Below are 19,859 nucleotides of genomic sequence, written 5' to 3' on the forward strand. Positions count from 1 at the left end.
GTGTTACCAAAGACGAGATATGAGAGCAAAATCATCCAAACATACATACAGAGTGACAATCTCTTAAATAAACCCTCAAAGACTTTGTTTAACAGGAACCGCGTTAATGAAGTAGTTGATATAATTTACAGTTCAATAGAGACACCATAAAATGTGATATTAAACGAGAGTCCAGAGATGTTAAGCCTCTCTTACCTCATCTTCAATTCCTGTAACATCTAGTGTTATTATGCTCGATCCAAACTGAATGTTGTCTTCCGTTCTCAGAGTTCCACCAGCAGGAAGTGTGTTTTCATTATACGATCTCACAAACTTAAAGTCACTTGTGCGCGAGCCTGTGGTTAGATACGCGTCATAATTGTAAGAGCTGCGGAGAGTTCCTGCTCCATCCACCTCTGCATAGTTGGGAGGCAGATAGGCGCTGGGAACAGCAACTGCTCCATCAAACAACAGTCTGGGCTTTCTCCTGTGACAAAACTTCACTGCCAAGATCAGTATGATGAACGTCAGGAAGAAGGTGCACACGGAAACTAATGCAATGATCAAGTAGGACGTTAATTTAGAGTTGCTGTCCTCATAAGTCATATCTTTAAGTTCAGGAACTTCAGAAAGGTTGTCAGAAATGAGTAAACTCACAGCACAGGTTGTAGACAGAGAGGGCTGCCCGTTATCCTTCACTGAAATAACAAGGTTCTGCTTCATATTGTCCGATTCAGAAATGTCTCGTTTAGTTTTGATCTCTCCACTATGGAGACCGATGGTGAAAAGTCCCGGATCAGAAGATTTCAAGATCTGATAGGACAGCCATGCGTTCTGTCCAGAGTCAGCATCTACAGCGATCACCTTAGAGACCAGAGAGCCTGAGAGAGTCGCTTTAGGGACCATTTCAGTCATTAAAGACTTTCCATCTGGAACAGGGTATAATATCTGAGGAGAGTTATCATTCTCATCTGTTATGAAGACTTTCACAGTCACGTTACTGCTGAGCGGAGGAGAACCATTGTCTCTGGCTACAACTTTGACACTGAAGTTTCTGAACTGCTCATAGTCAAATGATCTTACAGCATGAATCACCCCTGTATCTCCATTAACAGACAGAAATGAGGACACTGGGACCCCATTGACTTCACTGGGTACCAGAGAGTACAGGACAGTCCCGTTCTGTCTCCAGTCTGGGTCATTCGCTCTGACAGAACAAACAGAGGTGCCTGGTTTGTTATTTTCACTTATATAAGCGCTGTAGGACTGCTGCTCAAATACAGGAGGATTGTCATTCACATCTGAGACAAATAAATGAATTGTCATGGAGGTGGATAATGGTGGAGATCCTCCATCTGTGGCGGTGATGGTAATGTTGTAATCAGATTCTTTCTCTCGGTCTAGAGCTTTTGTAGTTACTAGAGAGAAATAGTTTTTAACAGATGGGTTGAGTCTGAAAGGAACATTTTGCTGAACAGAGCAACGAATCTGCCGGTTTTCTCCTGAGTCTTTGTCTTGAACATTAATGATTCCCACCTCAGAACCCGGCTCAGAGTTTTCAGGTATTGGGTTATTCAAAGATTTCAGGATGATTCTAGGTGGATTATCATTAACATCAGTTATATCTATGATCACTTTAGCAGTAGATGACAAACCAAAGGTGTCTTGGGCATGTATTCCCATTTCATACTTTTTGTCTTTTTCATAATCAATTTCTCCAGTCACCACAATTTGCCCTGTTGTCTTATCGATAGAAAATAATTTTACAGCTTTATCTGATATTCTGCTGAATTCATACGTCACTTCCCCGTTTGGACCTTCATCAGCATCTGTGGCGCTCACTCTGATTATTTCTGTTCCTGAAGGTGTATTTTCAGCCAGAGTGACCTTATAAACAGGCTGACTAAATACTGGGACATTATCATTGGCATCTAGAACAGTGATGTGTATGACAGCAGTGCCAGACCTCTGCGGTGAACCACCATCAGTGGCTGTGAGAATCATATCTATCTCCTTCTGCTGTTCTCGATCCAGCTCCTTTTCCAACACGAGTTCAGCGTATTTCACTCCATCTGCACTATCATGAACCTTTAAAATAAAATGATTGTTTCTCTCCAATGAATAGCCATTGACCGCGTTATGCCCAATATCTGAGTCATGAGCTTCATGCAAACGGAATCTCTGGCCTTTAGCTGCTGATTCTCTGATTTCAAAATTAATACGCTCATTTGGAAATCGTGGCGCATTGTCGTTTATATCCTGAATTTGTAGAATTATACGGTGCAATTCGAGAGGGTTTTCCAGAACGAGCTCATAACTGAGAATACAGGGAGTTTGAGATCCACAAAGCTCCTCTCGGTCTATTGTCTCTGCTATGATTAAATCACCAGTATTCAGATTAATATCACAATACCGTTTGCTGCTGTCCTCCGTGTCTATCCGAGCTCTACGAGCAGATAATTGTTTAACATCCATCCTGAGATCTTTAGCTATATTTCCAATCACATACTGGCGCTTCGTTTCTTCCGGAATATTGTAGCTCAGATCTGCACAGACGGTTTTCAGAGGAAACAGAAGGAGAGCCACGAAAAACGCCAAGAAAGGAACTGAACATAATCTGTATTCCATTTTAGAAGATTTGATGTTGCACCTGCCCAACAGTAATAATCTTTGAGGGATGATATTTCAGTAATTCTCTCGACGTCCCCGGACTGTTACTCCATTTTGTTCGGCGTTTATTCTCCCAGACAGAGCTCATACTGCATACATTAAGTGTGGGAGGAGAGATGCATCACTCTACACTCTTGGTGAATAGCGACACTGTGAGCATTTCTCTGTTCATTGCATCAATCGAACATTTAATGAAAAAGAGATAGGATCAACATCGAAGTCATTTTTTTTTTCAAAATATAAATTGTTAAGTATTTGTTCAGTTTAAATAAAATTATTTAAACACAAAAAAGCATGCATTCAGTGCTGTAGTTCTAAAATCAGACAAGGCGCTGTCCATGCTGCTGGTGCTGAAAGCAGATAATTTACTGAAATATTAAATGAGGGGGAAATAGTAATAATTTCTAAATTAGTAAATCTAATTGAAAGTGAAAGGGCTAAAAAATAAGTCAGTTCATCACCTCAGATAAACATATTTACTGTGAACTTGAACACTGTGCACTTTACGATCAATATAGAATTGACAAATTATCTTTCAGCAAAAGGAAGAAAAACCTCACCCTTTATAGCTGGACGAGATCAATCACACAAATGTAATAATAGTTTAGACAATCAGCAGATGATATGACACTGACTAAAGACTCCGATAGCATAAGCAAAACTACAGAAAATAAAAAATAAACAAAACATCCAACTTCTCCTAATATTTTAATCTCATAACATTGTACACCTTTTGCGCACTTTCAATAGCTACCTATTTGCCTTTATTTTGTTTTTACAAACTAAATATATATTAGCCCATCAAATATGTAGCTATTAGGAGAAGTTGGATCATTTTAAACAGTTAGCAGTTGAAAAGTCTGTACATATACCGTGAGGTGACATTTTGAAAGATTTAAAGATGACAACAATATCACAGCTCCGTCGAGTTTGTCTTGACAAAGTTGGACCAGCACGATCTAAAAGCTGCTGAATTATGTTCTGTGACAGGAGAAATGTATTTTGAATAGCAGTTTCTGACATTGTATCCAGGGGAATAAAGTTTTCACGGATGAAATAGTGCACATTCACATTGACTGGTTCCGCGGACGGCGCCGTCTTTGATTTAGCTCAACTATTCGCTGTATCACTGCAATAGTTTGACCAAACTCCCCACCACAAATGATTCCCTTTAAATAGACTTAAGAACGATTCAGCGTTAAGAAGATTTCGGGAAACCCAGCCCTGATCACTATAGTTCCTGCATAGTGACTAGGAAACACTTGAGTGATCCATTTTATGACTTTATTTAGAGTAAAAAATAAGATTAATTACCGACACACAATAATGTTCTTAATAATTTGTCAGTTAGTTAATAGTTATTAATGAGACTAATCTCAATAAGTAATTATTGATTAATTAACAAGGAACTATCTCCTAAATATGATATTATTTACTGATTAGTTAAGCTCGTTTCTATATTAGCTAATAGCAGTAGCTGAATTATTAATACAGTATTCATTAGTCCTGCATAGTTACTTATTAATGACGGCCATAAAGTGTTACCAAAGACGAGATATGAGAGCAAAATCATCCAAACATACATACAGAGTGACAATCTCTTAAATAAACCCTCAAAGACTTTGTTTAACAGGAACCGCGTTAATGAAGTAGTTGATATAATTTACAGTTCAATAGAGACACCATAAAATGTGATATTAAACGAGAGTCCAGAGATGTTAAGCCTCTCTTACCTCATCTTCAATTCCTGTAACATCTAGTGTTATTATGCTCGATCCAAACTGAATGTTGTCTTCCGTTCTCAGAGTTCCACCAGCAGGAAGTGTGTTTTCATTATACGATCTCACAAACTTAAAGTCACTTGTGCGCGAGCCTGTGGTTAGATACGCGTCATAATTGTAAGAGCTGCGGAGAGTTCCTGCTCCATCCACCTCTGCATAGTTGGGAGGCAGATAGGCGCTGGGAACAGCAACTGCTCCATCAAACAACAGTCTGGGCTTTCTCCTGTGACAAAACTTCACTGCCAAGATCAGTATGATGAACGTCAGGAAGAAGGTGCACACGGAAACTAATGCAATGATCAAGTAGGACGTTAATTTAGAGTTGCTGTCCTCATAAGTCATATCTTTAAGTTCAGGAACTTCAGAAAGGTTGTCAGAAATGAGTAAACTCACAGCACAGGTTGTAGACAGAGAGGGCTGCCCGTTATCCTTCACTGAAATAACAAGGTTCTGCTTCATATTGTCCGATTCAGAAATGTCTCGTTTAGTTTTGATCTCTCCACTATGGAGACCGATGGTGAAAAGTCCCGGATCAGAAGATTTCAAGATCTGATAGGACAGCCATGCGTTCTGTCCAGAGTCAGCATCTACAGCGATCACCTTAGAGACCAGAGAGCCTGAGAGAGTCGCTTTAGGGACCATTTCAGTCATTAAAGACTTTCCATCTGGAACAGGGTATAATATCTGAGGAGAGTTATCATTCTCATCTGTTATGAAGACTTTCACAGTCACGTTACTGCTGAGCGGAGGAGAACCATTGTCTCTGGCTACAACTTTGACACTGAAGTTTCTGAACTGCTCATAGTCAAATGATCTTACAGCATGAATCACCCCTGTATCTCCATTAACAGACAGAAATGAGGACACTGGGACCCCATTGACTTCACTGGGTACCAGAGAGTACAGGACAGTCCCGTTCTGTCTCCAGTCTGGGTCATTCGCTCTGACAGAACAAACAGAGGTGCCTGGTTTGTTATTTTCACTTATATAAGCGCTGTAGGACTGCTGCTCAAATACAGGAGGATTGTCATTCACATCTGAGACAAATAAATGAATTGTCATGGAGGTGGATAATGGTGGAGATCCTCCATCTGTGGCGGTGATGGTAATGTTGTAATCAGATTCTTTCTCTCGGTCTAGAGCTTTTGTAGTTACTAGAGAGAAATAGTTTTTAACAGATGGGTTGAGTCTGAAAGGAACATTTTGCTGAACAGAGCAACGAATCTGCCGGTTTTCTCCTGAGTCTTTGTCTTGAACATTAATGATTCCCACCTCAGAACCCGGCTCAGAGTTTTCAGGTATTGGGTTATTCAAAGATTTCAGGATGATTCTAGGTGGATTATCATTAACATCAGTTATATCTATGATCACTTTAGCAGTAGATGACAAACCAAAGGTGTCTTGGGCATGTATTCCCATTTCATACTTTTTGTCTTTTTCATAATCAATTTCTCCAGTCACCACAATTTGCCCTGTTGTCTTATCGATAGAAAATAATTTTACAGCTTTATCTGATATTCTGCTGAATTCATACGTCACTTCCCCGTTTGGACCTTCATCAGCATCTGTGGCGCTCACTCTGATTATTTCTGTTCCTGAAGGTGTATTTTCAGCCAGAGTGACCTTATAAACAGGCTGACTAAATACTGGGACATTATCATTGGCATCTAGAACAGTGATGTGTATGACAGCAGTGCCAGACCTCTGCGGTGAACCACCATCAGTGGCTGTGAGAATCATATCTATCTCCTTCTGCTGTTCTCGATCCAGCTCCTTTTCCAACACGAGTTCAGCGTATTTCACTCCATCTGCACTATCATGAACCTTTAAAATAAAATGATTGTTTCTCTCCAATGAATAGCCATTGACCGCGTTATGCCCAATATCTGAGTCATGAGCTTCATGCAAACGGAATCTCTGGCCTTTAGCTGCTGATTCTCTGATTTCAAAATTAATACGCTCATTTGGAAATCGTGGCGCATTGTCGTTTATATCCTGAATTTGTAGAATTATACGGTGCAATTCGAGAGGGTTTTCCAGAACGAGCTCATAACTGAGAATACAGGGAGTTTGAGATCCACAAAGCTCCTCTCGGTCTATTGTCTCTGCTATGATTAAATCACCAGTATTCAGATTAATATCACAATACCGTTTGCTGCTGTCCTCAGTGTCTATCCGAGCTCTACGAGCAGATAATTGTTTAACATCCATCCTGAGATCTTTGGCTATATTTCCAATCACATACTGGCGCTTCGTTTCTTCCGGAATATTGTAGCTCTGATCTGCACAGACGGTTTTCAGAGGAAACAGAAGGAGAGCCACGAAAAACACAAAGAAAGGAACTGAACATAATCTGTATTCCATTTTAGAAGATTTGATGTTGCACCTGCCCAACAGTAATAATCTTTGACGGATGATATTTCAGTAATTCTCTCGACGTCCCCGGACTGTTACTCCATTTTGTTCGGCGTTTATTCTCCCAGACAGAGCTCATACTGCATACATTAAGTGTGGGAGGAGAGACGCATCACTCTACACTCTTGGTGAATAGCGACACTGTGAGCATTTCTCTGTTCATTGCATCAATCGAGCATTTAATGAAAAAGAGATAGGATCAACATCGAAGTCATTTTTTTTTTCAAAATATAAATTGTAAAGTATTTGTTTAGTTCAAATAAAATGATTTAAACACAAAAAAGCATGCATTCAGTGCTGTAGTTCTAAAATCAGACAAGGCGCTGTCCATGCTGCTGGTGCTGAAAGCAGATGATTTACTGAAATATTAAATGAGGGGGAAATAGTAATAATTTCTAAATTAGTAAATCTAATTGAAAGTGAAAGGGCTAAAAAAAATCAGTTAGTTCATCACCTCAGATAAACATCTTTACTGTGAACTTGAACACTGTGCACTTTACGATCAATATAGAATTGACAAATTATCTTTCAGTAAAAGGAAGAAAAACCTCACCCTTTATAGCTGGACGAGATCAATCACACAAATGTAATAATAGTTTAGACAATCAGCAGATGATATGACACTGACTAAAGACTCCGAAAGCATAAGCAAAACTACAGAAAATAAAAAAATCAACAGAACCAATTGCATTAAAATTTGCCTTTATCAGGTAGCTATTGAAAGTGCGCAAAAGATGTACAATATTATGAGAGTGAAATTTGAAGAGATGTTGGATCCTTTTTAACAGTTTATAACAGTTGAAGCGTCTGCGACGAAGAGACTGAGGCGTTCGGATCCATCTGCAGTAATTTATTTACACAGCTGAGTCAGCAGAGGAGGAATGCAAACAAACAGTACAAACAGCATCAAATAAGGGCAATCCAAGAAACGAGAGTCAAACAGGCATAGGTCAGAGGCAGGCGGCTAAGGTACCAAAACGATATTAAAGTCCAAGTCAAAAACACAAGAGCAAACACGAGAAAACAGCTAGAGACAGTGTATGGGTAAATCAAGACTTCACCAATGAACAAAGAAAAGCACAGTCCAGATAAAGGTGAGCTGGGGGTCCACAGGTGATAATGATGTAATGATAATGAGGTTAATTAGGGAAAATGCAGTCCTAATACGCAGGAGAGAGGGATCTGGTGAAACCAAGAGGAGGTGCTGTCGAACGTTCCGTGACACTGTACATATACCGTGAGGTGACATTTTGGAAGATTTAAAGATGACAATATCACAGCTTCGTCGAGTTTATCTTGACAAAGTTTGACAAAGCACGATCTAAAAGCTGCTGAATTATCTTCTGTGACAGGAGAAATGTATTTTGAATAGCAGTTTCTGGAAGCCAGGGGAATAAAGTTTTCACGGATGAAATAGTGCACATTCACATTGACTGGTTCCGCGGACGGCTCCGTCTTTGATTTAGCTCAACTATTCGCTGTATCACTGCAATAGTTTGACCAAACTCCCCACCACAAATGATTCCCTTTAAATAGACTTAAGAACGATTCAGCGTTAAGAAGATTTCGGGAAACCCAGCCCTGATCACTATAGTTCCTGCATAGTGACTAGGGAACACTTGAGCAATTAGTGATGGATTTTATGACTTTATTTAGAGTAAAACATGATTATTACGTCTCCGACACATAATGTTCTTAATAATTTGTCAGTTAGTTAATAGTTATTAATGAAGCTAATCTCAATAAGTAATTATTGATTAATCAACAAGGAACTATCTCCTGAATGCGATATTATTTACTGATTAGTTAAGCTCGTTTCTATATTAGCTAATAGCAGTAGCTGAAGTATTAATACAGTATTCATTAGTCCTGCATAGTTACTTATTAATGACGGCCATAAAGTTTTAACAAAGAAGAGAAATGAGAGCAAAATCATCCAAACATACATACAGAGTGACAATCTCTTAAATAACCCCTCAAAGACTTTGTTTAACAGGAACTGCGTCAATGAAGTAGTTGATATAATTTACAGTTCAACGGAGACACCATAAAATGTGATATTAAACGAGAGTCCAGAGATGTTAAGCCTCTCTTACCTCATCTTCAATTCCTGTAACATCTAGTGTTATTATGCTCGATCCAAACTGAATGTTGTCTTCCTTTCTCAGAGTTCCACCAGCAGGAAGTGTGTTTTCATTATACGATCTCACAAACTTAAAGTCACTTGTGCGCGAGCCTGTGGTTAGATACGCGTCATAATTGTAAGAGCTGCGGAGAGTTCCTGCTCCATCCACCTCTGCATAGTTGGGAGGCAGATAGGCGCCGGGAACAGCAACTGCTCCATCAAACAACAGTCTGGGCTTTCTCCTGTGACAAAACTTCACTGCCAAGATCAGTATGATGAACGTCAGGAAGAAGGTGCACACGGAAACTAATGCAATGATCAAGTAGGACGTTAATTTAGAGTTGCTGTCCTCATAAGTCATATCTTTAAGTTCAGGAACTTCAGAAAGGTTGTCAGAAATGAGTAAACTCACAGCACAGGTTGTAGACAAAGAAGGCTGCCCGTTATCCTTCACTGAAATAACAAGGTTCTGCTTCATATTGTCCGATTCAGAAATATCTCGTTGAGTTTTGATCTCTCCACTATGGAGACCGATGGTGAAAAGTCCCGGATCAGAAGATTTCAAGATCTGATAGGACAGCCATGCGTTCTGTCCAGAGTCAGCATCTACAGCGATCACCTTAGAGACCAGAGAGCCTGAGAGAGCCGCTTTAGGGACCATTTCAGTCATTAAAGACTTTCCATCTGGAACAGGGTATAATATCTGTGGAGAGTTATCATTCTCATCTGTTATGAAGACTTTCACAGTCACGTTACTGCTGAGCGGAGGAGAACCATTGTCTCTGGCTACAACTTTGACACTGAAGTTTCTGAACTGCTCATAGTCAAATGATCTTACAGCATGAATCACCCCTGTATCTCCATTAACAGACAGAAATGAGGACACTGGGACCCCATTGACTTCACTGGGTACCAGAGAGTACAGGACAGTCCCGTTCTGTCTCCAGTCTGGGTCATTCGCTCTGACAAAACAAACAGAGGTGCCTGGTTTGTTATTTTCACTTATATAAGCGCTGTAGGACTGCTGCTCAAATACAGGAGGATTGTCATTCACATCTGAGACAAATAACTGAATTGTCATGGAGGTGGATAATGGTGGAGATCCTCCATCTGTGGCGGTGATGGTAATGTTGTAATCAGATTCTTTCTCTCGGTCTAGAGCTTTTGTAGTTACTAGAGAGAAATAGTTTTTAACAGATGGGTTGAGTCTGAAAGGAACATTTTGCTGAACAGAGCAACGAATCTGCCGGTTTTCTCCTGAGTCTTTGTCTTGAACATTAATGATTCCCACCTCAGAACCCGGCTCAGAGTTTTCAGGTATCGGGTTATTCAAAGATTTCAGGATGATTCTAGGCGGATTATCATTAATATCAGTTATATCTATGATCACTTTAGCAGTAGATGCCAATCCAGAAGCATCTTTGGCTTGAATTCCAACTTCATAGTTTCTTTCATTTTCATAATCAATTTCTCCAATCACCACAATTTGCCCTGTTGTCTTATCAATAGAAAATAATTTCGCAGTTTTTTCTGATATTCTGCTGAATTCATACGTCACTTCCCCGTTTGGACCTTCATCAGCATCTGTGGCGCTCACTCTGATTATTTCTGTTCCTGAAGGTGTATTTTCAGCCAGAGTGACCTTATAAACAGGCTGACTAAATACTGGGACATTATCATTGGCATCTAGAACAGTGATGTGTATGACAGCAGTGCCAGACCTCTGCGGTGAACCACCATCAGTGGCTGTGAGAATCATATCTATCTCCTTCTGCTGTTCTCGATCCAGCTCCTTTTCCAACACGAGTTCTGCGTATTTCACTCCATCTGCACTATCATGAACCTTTAAAATAAAATATGTATTTTTCGCCAGTGAATATCCATTCACAGAATTATGTCCGACATCCATGTCATGAGCCTCATCCAAACGGAACCTCTGGCCTTTAGCTGCTGATTCGGTGATTTCTAAATTAATACGCTCATTTGGAAATCGTGGTGCATTGTCGTTTATATCCTGAATTTGTAGAATTATTCGGTGCACTTCGAGAGGGTTTTCCAAAACGAGCTCATAACTGAGAATACAGGACATTCGAGATCCACAAAGCTCCTCTCGGTCTATTGTCTCTGCTATGATTAAATCACCAGTATTCAGATTAATATCACAATACCGTTTGCTGCTGTCCTCCGTGTCTATCCGAGCTCTACGAGCAGATAATTGTTTAACATCCATCCTGAGATCTTTGGCTATATTTCCAATCACATACTGGCGCTTCGTTTCTTCCGGAATATTGTAGCTCAGATCTGCACAGACGGTTTTCAGAGGAAACAGAAGGAGAGCCACGAAAAACGCAAAGAAAGGAACTGAACATAATCTGTATTCCATTTTAGAAGATTTGATGTTGCACCTGCCCAACAGTAATAATCTTTGACGGATGATATTTCAGTAATTCTCTCGACGTCCCCGGACTGTTACTCCATTTTGTTCGGCGTTTATTCTCCCAGACAGAGCTCATACTGCATACATTAAGTGTGGGAGGAGAGACGCATCACGTACACTCTTGGTGAATAGCGACACTGTGAGCATTTCTCTGTTCATTGCATGTATTTATTAAAAATACAACAGTGATCACCCAAGTAAAGTCATGTGTTTGTCGACGCGTATTTTTGTAAAATAAGTTATGTATATGTTGGAAAGGAACTTATATGTCACGCATTTAGTGATTAAAAAACAAAAACAAACAAACAAACAAACAAACAAACAAACAAACAAACAAACAAACAAACAAACAAACAGGTATGTCGCTGTCCAGTCTTGTGGAGCTGAAACCTGATGACCTCAAAGACATTTGACAATTAATTACATACATAACATTGAAATAATATTAAATAAACGCGTAAATTCTTTTTAAAAGAAAATGGAGACTTATCCTTTTATTCGCCGCTTCAAACGAACGTTGAAGATTTAATGTGGATGTACAATGTACCATCAGCCTTAGAGTGAGATGTTGAAACACTTTTAGACCATCTACGTTTGTTGTTGTTGTTGTTGTTGTTGAGAAAACTAAAAATGTTGAGTAGAACAACACAACACCGTGCCGAGCTATTAAAACGTGGCAGAGATCGAATACACAACTTTATCTATGGTGCCATATTATCTTTATACGTTTGAAGAGCTCTAAACATTTACAACACAAAACAGGGAAAAAACAAACAATATACATAGAAATATACATATTTGTGTCCAGAATTGATGAATGCAGCGTAGTGTTAGAGGAGTGGAAGTAGCTTACACTCTGAAAAATCCGTAAAAATTGGCCACGATGTACTGTATTAATTTGACGTCATTTTCCGTAAGCTATTTGTTTTTAACATTTGTTTAACCTGTATTTTGAATTTTGAACTTCATTGCGTTGTGTTTTTAAGGTTAACGAAAATGTCCGTGAAATTACTGGCTAATGGCCTAGCTCTGGCAGTACATTATCCGTTTTTTACAGAATTTTTTACTGTATACAATTGTGAGATCCGAAATTCACGGCCTACATAATCTGGATTATTTATATGGTTTTCATTATAGCAGTGGTAAAACATTTGATATAAGGTAATATGAAATGTTGTAAAGTAAGATTATACTTGTATAGTAATGCAGCGTGAGGTTCTAATAAATTACCACCGAAGCACTTTTTGTTTTTTTTATAGGAACCGCGTTAATACAGTATAGGTGACATCATTTACAAATCAACGGATACACCATCAAAATAATATTAAAAGAGAGCTCAGAGGAGTAAAGCCTCTCTTACCTCATCTTCAATTCCTGTAACATCTAGTGTTATTATGCTCGATCCAAACTGAATATGGTCTTCCTTTCTCAGAGTTCCACCAGCAGGAAGTGTGTTTTCATTATACGATCTCACAAACTTAAAGTCACTTGTGCGCGAGCCTGTGGTTAGATACGCGTCATAATTGTAAGAGCTGCGGAGAGTTCCTGCTCCATCCACCTCTGCATAGTTGGGAGGCAGATAGGCGCCGGGAACAGCAACTGCTCCATCAAACAACAGTCTGGGCTTTCTCCTGTGACAAAACTTCACTGCCAAGATCAGAATGATGAACGTCAGGAAGAAGGTGCACACGGAAACTAATGCAATGATCAAGTAGGACGTTAATTTAGAGTTGCTGTCCTCATAAGTCATATCTTTAAGTTCAGGAACTTCAGAAAGGTTGTCAGAAATGAGTAAACTCACAGCACAGGTTGTAGACAGAGAGGGCTGCCCGTTATCCTTCACTGAAATAACAAGGTTCTGCTTCATATTGTCCGATTCAGAAATATCTCGTTGAGTTTTGATCTCTCCACTATGGAGACCGATGGTGAAAAGTCCCGGATCAGAAGATTTCAAGATCTGATAGGACAGCCATGCGTTCTGTCCAGAGTCAGCATCTACAGCGATCACCTTAGAGACCAGAGATCCTGAGAGAGTCGCTTTAGGGACCATTTCAGTCATTAAAGACTTTCCATCTGGAACAGGGTATAATATCTGTGGAGAGTTATCATTCTCATCTGTTATGAAGACTTTCACAGTCACGTTACTGCTGAGCGGAGGAGAACCATTGTCTCTGGCTACAACTTTGACACTGAAGTTTCTGAACTGCTCATAGTCAAATGATCTTACAGCATGAATCACCCCTGTATCTCCATTAACAGACAGAAATGAGGACACTGGGACCCCATTGACTTCACTGGGTACCAGAGAGTACAGGACAGTCCCGTTCTGTCTCCAGTCTGGGTCATTCGCTCTGACAGAACAAACAGAGGTGCCTGGTTTGTTATTTTCACTTATATAAGCGCTGTAGGACTGCTGCTCAAATACAGGAGGATTGTCATTCACATCTGAGACAAATAAATGAATTGTCATGGAGGTGGATAATGGTGGAGATCCTCCATCTGTGGCGGTGATGGTAATGTTGTAATCAGATTCTTTCTCTCGGTCTAGAGCTTTTGTAGTTACTAGAGAGAAATAGTTTTTAACAGATGGGTTGAGTCTGAAAGGAACATTTTGCTGAACAGAGCAACGTATCTGCCGGTTTTCTCCTGAGTCTTTGTCTTGAACATTAATGATTCCCACCTCAGAACCCGGCTCAGAGTTTTCAGGTATCGGGTTATTCAAAGATTTCAGGATGATTCTAGGTGGATTATCATTAACATCAGTTATATCTATGATCACTTTAGCAGTTGATGCCAATCCAGAAGCATCTTTGGACTGAATTATCATTTCATAATTTTTTTCATTTTCATAATCAATTTCTCCAGTCACCACAATTTTCCCAGATGTCTTATCAATAGAAAATAATTTTACAGCTTTTGCTGATATTCTGCTGAATTCATACGTCACTTCCCCGTTTGGACCTTCATCAGCATCTGTGGCGCTCACTCTGATTATTTCTGTTCCTGAAGGTGTATTTTCAGCCAGAGTGACCTTATAAACAGGCTGACTAAATACTGGGACATTATCATTGGCATCTAGAACAGTGATGTGTATGACAGCAGTGCCAGACCTCTGCGGTGAACCACCATCAGTGGCTGTGAGAATCATATCTATCTCCTTCTGCTGTTCTCGATCCAGCTCCTTTTCCAACACGAGTTCTGCGTATTTCCCCCCATCTGCACTATCATGAATCTCCAAAACAAAATGTTTATTTTTCTCCAGTGAATAGCCATTAACAACATTATGTCCGATATCCATGTCATGCGCCTCATCCAGACTGAATCTCTGGCCTTTAACTGCTGATTCGGTGATTTCTAAATTAATACGCTCATTTGGAAATCGTGGCGCATTGTCGTTTATATCCTGAATTTGCAGAATTATTCGGTGCACTTCGAGAGGGTTTTCCAGAACGAGCTCATAACTGAGTATGCAGGACATTCGAGATCCACAAAGCTCCTCTCGGTCTATTGTCTCTGCTATGATTAAATCACCAGTATTCAGATTAATATCACAATACCGTTTGCTGCTGTCCTCCGTGTCTATCCGAGCTCTACGAGCAGATAATTGTTTAACATCCATCCTGAAATCTTTGGCTATATTTCCAATCACATACTGGCGCTTCGTTTCTTCCGGAATATTGTAGCTCAGGTCTACACAGACGGTTTTCAGAGGAAACAGAAGGAGAGCCACGAAAAACGCAAAGAAAGGAACTGAACATAATCTGTATTCCATTTTAGAAGATTTGATGTTGCACCTGCCCAACAGTAATAATCTTTGACGGATGATATTTCAGTAATTCTCTCGACGTCCCCGGACTGTTACTCCATTTTGTTCGGCGTTTATTCTCCCAGACAGAGCTCATACTGCATACATTAAGTGTGGGAGGAGAGACGCATCACTCTACACTCTTGGTGAATAGCGACACTGTGAGCATTTCTCTGTTCATTGCATCAATCGAGCATTTAATGAAAAAGAGATAGGATCAACATCGAAGTCATATTTTTATTATTTTTAAATATATAAATTGTGAAGTATTTGTTCAGTTCAGATTAAATTATTATTATTTTTTTTAAAATGCATGCATTCAGTGCTGTAGAACTAAAATAAGAAAAGGCGCTGTCCATGCTGGTGGTGCTGAAAGCAGATTATTTAAATAAATATTACATGAGGGGGAAATAATAATAATTTTCAAATGAGTAAATCTAAAATAAATTTTAAAAATAAAAACCGCTTAAAAAAACGCCAGTTCCTCACCTCAGATACACATCTTTAATTTGAACTTAAACACTGTGCACTTTACGATCAATATAAAAGTGACACATTATCTTTCAGCAAAAGGAAGAAAACCTCACCCTTTATAGCTGAACGAGATCAATCACACAAATGTAGTAATAGTTTAGACAATCAGCAGATGATATGACACTGACTAAAGACTCCGATAGCATAAGCAAAACTACAGAAATATAAAAAAATCAACAGAAAAAATTGCGTTAAAATTTGCCTTTATCAAAGAGGTACCTAAAAATGCGCAAAATGTGTACAATATTATGAGAGTAAAATTTTAGGAGAAGTTGGATCATTTTAAACTGATATAACAGTTAAACGTCTGTACATATACCGTGAGGTGAAATTTTGGAAGATTTAAAGATGACAATATCACAGCTCCGTCGAGTTTATCTTGACAAAGTTGGACCAGCACGATCTAAAAGCTGCTGAATTATCTTACGTGGAAGGCGAAATGTATTTTGAATAGCAGTTTCTGACATGGTAGCCAGGGGAATAAAGTTTTCACGGATGAAATAGTGCACATTCACATTGACTGGTTCCGCGGACGGCTCCGTCTTTGATTTAGCTCAACTATTCGCTGTATCACTGCAATAGTTTGACCAAACTCCCCACCACAAATGATTCCCTTTAAATAGACTTAAGAACGATTCAGCGTTAAGAAGATTTCGGGAAACCCAGCCCTGATCACTATAGTTCCTGCATAGTGACTGGAAAAACCTTGAGTGATGCATTTTATGACTTTATTCAGAGTAAAAAATATGATTATTACCGACACACAATACTGTTCTTAATAATTTGTCAGTAAGTTAATAGTTATTAATGAGATTAATCTCAATAAGTAATTATTGATTAATTAACAAGGAACTATCTCCTAAATATGATATTATTTACTGATTAGTTAAGCTCGTTTCTATATTAGCTAATAGCAGTAGCTGAAGTATTAATACAGTATTCATTAGTCCTGCATAGTTACTTATTAATGACGGCCATAAAGTTTTAACAAAGAAGAGATATGAGAGCAAAGTCAGCCAAACATACATACAGAGTGACAATCTCTTAAATAACCCCTCAAAGACTTTGTTTAACAGGAACCGCGCTAATGAAGTAGTTGATATCATTTACAATTCAATAGAGACACCATAAAATGCAATATTAAAAGAGAGTCCAGAGATGTTAAGCCTCTCTTACCTCATCTTCAATTCCTGTAACATCTAGTGTTATTATGCTCGATCCAAACTGAATATTGTCTTCCTTTCTCAGAGTTCCACCAGCAGGAAGTGTGTTTTCATTATACGATCTCACAAACTTAAAGTCACTTGTGCGCGAGCCTGTGGTTAGATACGCGTCATAATTGTAAGAGCTGCGGAGAGTTCCTGCTCCATCCACCTCTGCATAGTTGGGAGGCAGATAGGCGCTGGGAACAGCAACTGCTCCATCAAACAACAGTCTGGGCTTTCTCCTGTGACAAAACTTCACTGCCAAGATCAGAATGATGAACGTCAGGAAGAAGGTGCACACGGAAACTAATGCAATGATCAAGTAGGACGTTAATTTAGAGTTGCTGTCCTCATAAGTCATATCTTTAAGTTCAGGAACTTCAGAAAGGTTGTCAGAAATGAGTAAACTCACAGCACAGGTTGTAGACAGAGAGGGCTGCCCGTTATCCTTCACTGAAATAACAAGGTTCTGCTTCATATTGTCCGATTCAGAAATGTCTCGTTTAGTTTTGATCTCTCCACTATGGAGACCGATGGTGAAAAGTCCCGGATCAGAAGATTTCAAGATCTGATAGGACAGCCATGCGTTCTGTCCAGAGTCAGCATCTACAGCGATCACCTTAGAGACCAGAGAGCCTGAGAGAGTCGCTTTAGGGACCATTTCAGTCATTAAAGACTTTCCATCTGGAACAGGGTATAATATCTGTGGAGAGTTATCATTCTCATCTGTTATGAAGACTTTCACAGTCACGTTACTGCTGAGCGGAGGAGAACCATTGTCTCTGGCTACAACTTTGACACTGAAGTTTCTGAACTGCTCATAGTCAAATGATCTTACAGCATGAATCACCCCTGTATCTCCATTAACAGACAGAAATGAGGACACTGGGACCCCACTGACTTCACTGGGTACCAGAGAGTACAGGACAGTCCCGTTCTGTCTCCAGTCTGGGTCATTCGCTCTGACAGAACAAACAGAGGTGCCTGGTTTGTTATTTTCACTTATATAAGCGCTGTAGGACTGCTGCTTGAATACAGGAGGATTGTCATTCACATCTGAGACAAATAAATGAATTGTCATGGAGGTGGATAATGGTGGAGATCCTCCATCTGTGGCGGTGATGGTAATGTTGTAATCAGATTCTTTCTCTCGGTCTAGAGCTTTTGTAGTTACTAGAGAGAAATAGTTTTTAACAGATGGGTTGAGTCTGAAAGGAACATTTTGCTGAACAGAGCAACGAATCTGCCGGTTTTCTCCTGAGTCTTTGTCTTGAACATTAATGATTCCCACCTCAGAACCCGGCTCAGAGTTTTCAGGAATCGGGTTATTCAAAGATTTCAGGATGATTCTAGGCGGATTATCATTAACATCAGTTATATCTATGATCACTTTAGCAGTAGATGCCAATCCAGAGCCATCCTGAGCATGAATTCCCATTTCATAGTTCTTTTCATTTTCATAATCAATTTCTCCAGTCACCACAATTTGTCCTGTTGTCTTATCGATAGAAAATAGTTTTGCAATTTTATCTGATATTCTGCTGAATTCATACGTCACTTCCCCGTTTGGACCTTCATCAGCATCTGTGGCGCTCACTCTGATTATTTCTGTTCCTGAAGGTGTATTTTCAGCCAGAGTGACCTTATAAACAGGCTGACTAAATACTGGGACATTATCATTGGCATCTAGAACAGTGATGTGTATGACAGCAGTGCCAGACCTCTGCGGTGAACCACCATCAGTGGCTGTGAGAATCATATCTATCTCCTTCTGCTGTTCACGATCCAGCTCCTTTTCCAACACGAGTTCTGCGTATTTCCCTCCATCTGCACTATCATGAACATTTAAGATAAAATGATTGTTTCTCTCTAGTGAATAGCCATTGACCGCTTTATGCCCAATATCTGAGTCATGAGCTTCATGCAAACGGAACCTCTGGCCTTTAGCTGCTGATTCTCTGATTTCTAAATTAATACGCTCATTTGGAAATCGTGGTGCATTGTCGTTTATATCCTGAATTTGTAGAATTATTCGGTGCACTTCGAGAGGGTTTTCCAGAACGAGCTCATAACTGAGTATGCAGGACATTCGAGATCCACAAAGCTCCTCTCGGTCTATTGTCTCTGCTATGATTAAATCACCAGTATTCAGATTAATATCACAATACCGTTTGCTGCTGTCCTCCGTTTCTATCCGAGCTCTACGAGCAGATAATTGTTTAACATCCATCCTGAGATCTTTAGCTATATTTCCAATCACATACTGGCGCTTCGTTTCTTCCGGAATATTGTAGTTCAGATCAGCACAGACGGTTTTCAGAGGAAACAGAAGGAGAGCCACGAAAAACGCCAAGAAAGGAACTGAACATAATCTGTATTCCATTTTAGAAGATTTGATGTTGCGCCTGCCCAACAGTAATAATCTTTGACGGATGATATTTCAGTAATTCTCTCGACGTCCCCGGACTGTTACTCCATTTTGTTCGGCGTTTATTCTCCCAGACAGAGCTCATACTGCATACATTAAGTGTGGGAGGAGAGACGCATCACGTACACTCTTGGTGAATAGCGACACTGTGAGCATTTCTCTGTTCATTGCATGTATTTATTAAAAATACAACAGTGATCACCCAAGTAAAGTCTTGTGTTTGTCAACGCGTATTTTTGTAAAATAAGTTCTGTATATGTTGGAAAGGAACTTATATGTCACGCATTTAGAGATTAAAAAACAAAAACAAACAGCTATGTCGCTGTCCAGACGTGTGGTGCTGAAACCTGATGACCTCAAAGAGATTTGACAATTAATTACATACATAATATTGAACTAATATTAAATAAACGCGTAAATTCTTTTTAAAAGAAAATGGAGACTTATCCTTTTATTCGCCGCTACAAACGAACGTTGGAG

General features: G+C 39.5%; 4 protein-coding genes across 5 annotated transcripts in view; all 4 read right to left on the minus strand.

The window, feature by feature from the left end:
- Positions 1-15,303, minus strand: part of LOC137062084 (protocadherin gamma-A6-like) — a 127,806-nt gene extending 112,503 nt beyond the window's left edge. Inside the window, exon 1 of one of the 2 annotated variants that reach the window (XM_067432883.1) lies at positions 12,768-15,303. In XM_067432883.1, the coding sequence (XP_067288984.1) occupies positions 12,768-15,179 (2,412 nt within the window). In that variant the 5' untranslated portion in view covers positions 15,180-15,303. The remainder of the gene's footprint in view (positions 1-12,767) is intronic. The other variant, XM_067432873.1, reaches the window with a different exon arrangement.
- Positions 181-7,059, minus strand: LOC137063138 (uncharacterized). The gene is made up of 3 exons (XM_067434213.1): positions 4,383-7,059; positions 3,111-3,181; positions 181-2,647 (listed from the first exon to the last, which is right to left on the minus strand). The coding sequence occupies exons 1-3, from the start codon at positions 6,792-6,794 to the stop codon at positions 181-183; spliced, it is 4,950 nt and encodes a 1,649-aa protein (XP_067290314.1). The 5' UTR covers positions 6,795-7,059.
- LOC137062095 (protocadherin beta-7-like) lies at positions 8,743-11,657 on the minus strand. Its single transcript, XM_067432902.1, has one exon. It carries the CDS (start codon positions 11,351-11,353, stop codon positions 8,927-8,929), a length of 2,427 nt encoding a protein of 808 aa, XP_067289003.1. The 5' UTR covers positions 11,354-11,657; the 3' UTR covers positions 8,743-8,926.
- Positions 15,304-15,895: 592 nt separating the features above from the next.
- Positions 15,896-19,575, minus strand: LOC137062320 (protocadherin beta-7-like). The gene has a single exon (XM_067433189.1). It carries the CDS (start codon positions 19,332-19,334, stop codon positions 16,908-16,910), a length of 2,427 nt encoding a protein of 808 aa, XP_067289290.1. The 5' UTR covers positions 19,335-19,575; the 3' UTR covers positions 15,896-16,907.
- Positions 19,576-19,859: the final 284 nt, after the last annotated feature.

The sequence above is a fragment of the Pseudorasbora parva genome, chromosome 23 (assembly GCF_024679245.1).
Source record: "Pseudorasbora parva isolate DD20220531a chromosome 23, ASM2467924v1, whole genome shotgun sequence".
NCBI lineage: Eukaryota > Metazoa > Chordata > Actinopteri > Cypriniformes > Gobionidae > Pseudorasbora > Pseudorasbora parva.

Bases quoted from the DNA above. Each gene is read 5' to 3' on its own strand.
- LOC137063138 (XM_067434213.1), bottom strand. From the start codon at position 6,794: ATGGAATACAGATTATGTTCAGTTCCTTTCTTTGTGTTTTTCGTGGCT. The intron at 3,182-4,382 runs GTAAGAGAGGCT...TTTTGCTGAAAG, and splicing joins TTACAGGAATTGAAGATGAG to ATAATTTGTCAATTCTATAT. The intron at 2,648-3,110 runs GTGATGAACTGA...CATCCCTCAAAG, and splicing joins AGTAAATATGTTTATCTGAG to ATTATTACTGTTGGGCAGGT.
- LOC137062320 (XM_067433189.1), bottom strand. From the start codon at position 19,334: ATGGAATACAGATTATGTTCAGTTCCTTTCTTGGCGTTTTTCGTGGCT.
- LOC137062095 (XM_067432902.1), bottom strand. From the start codon at position 11,353: ATGGAATACAGATTATGTTCAGTTCCTTTCTTTGCGTTTTTCGTGGCT.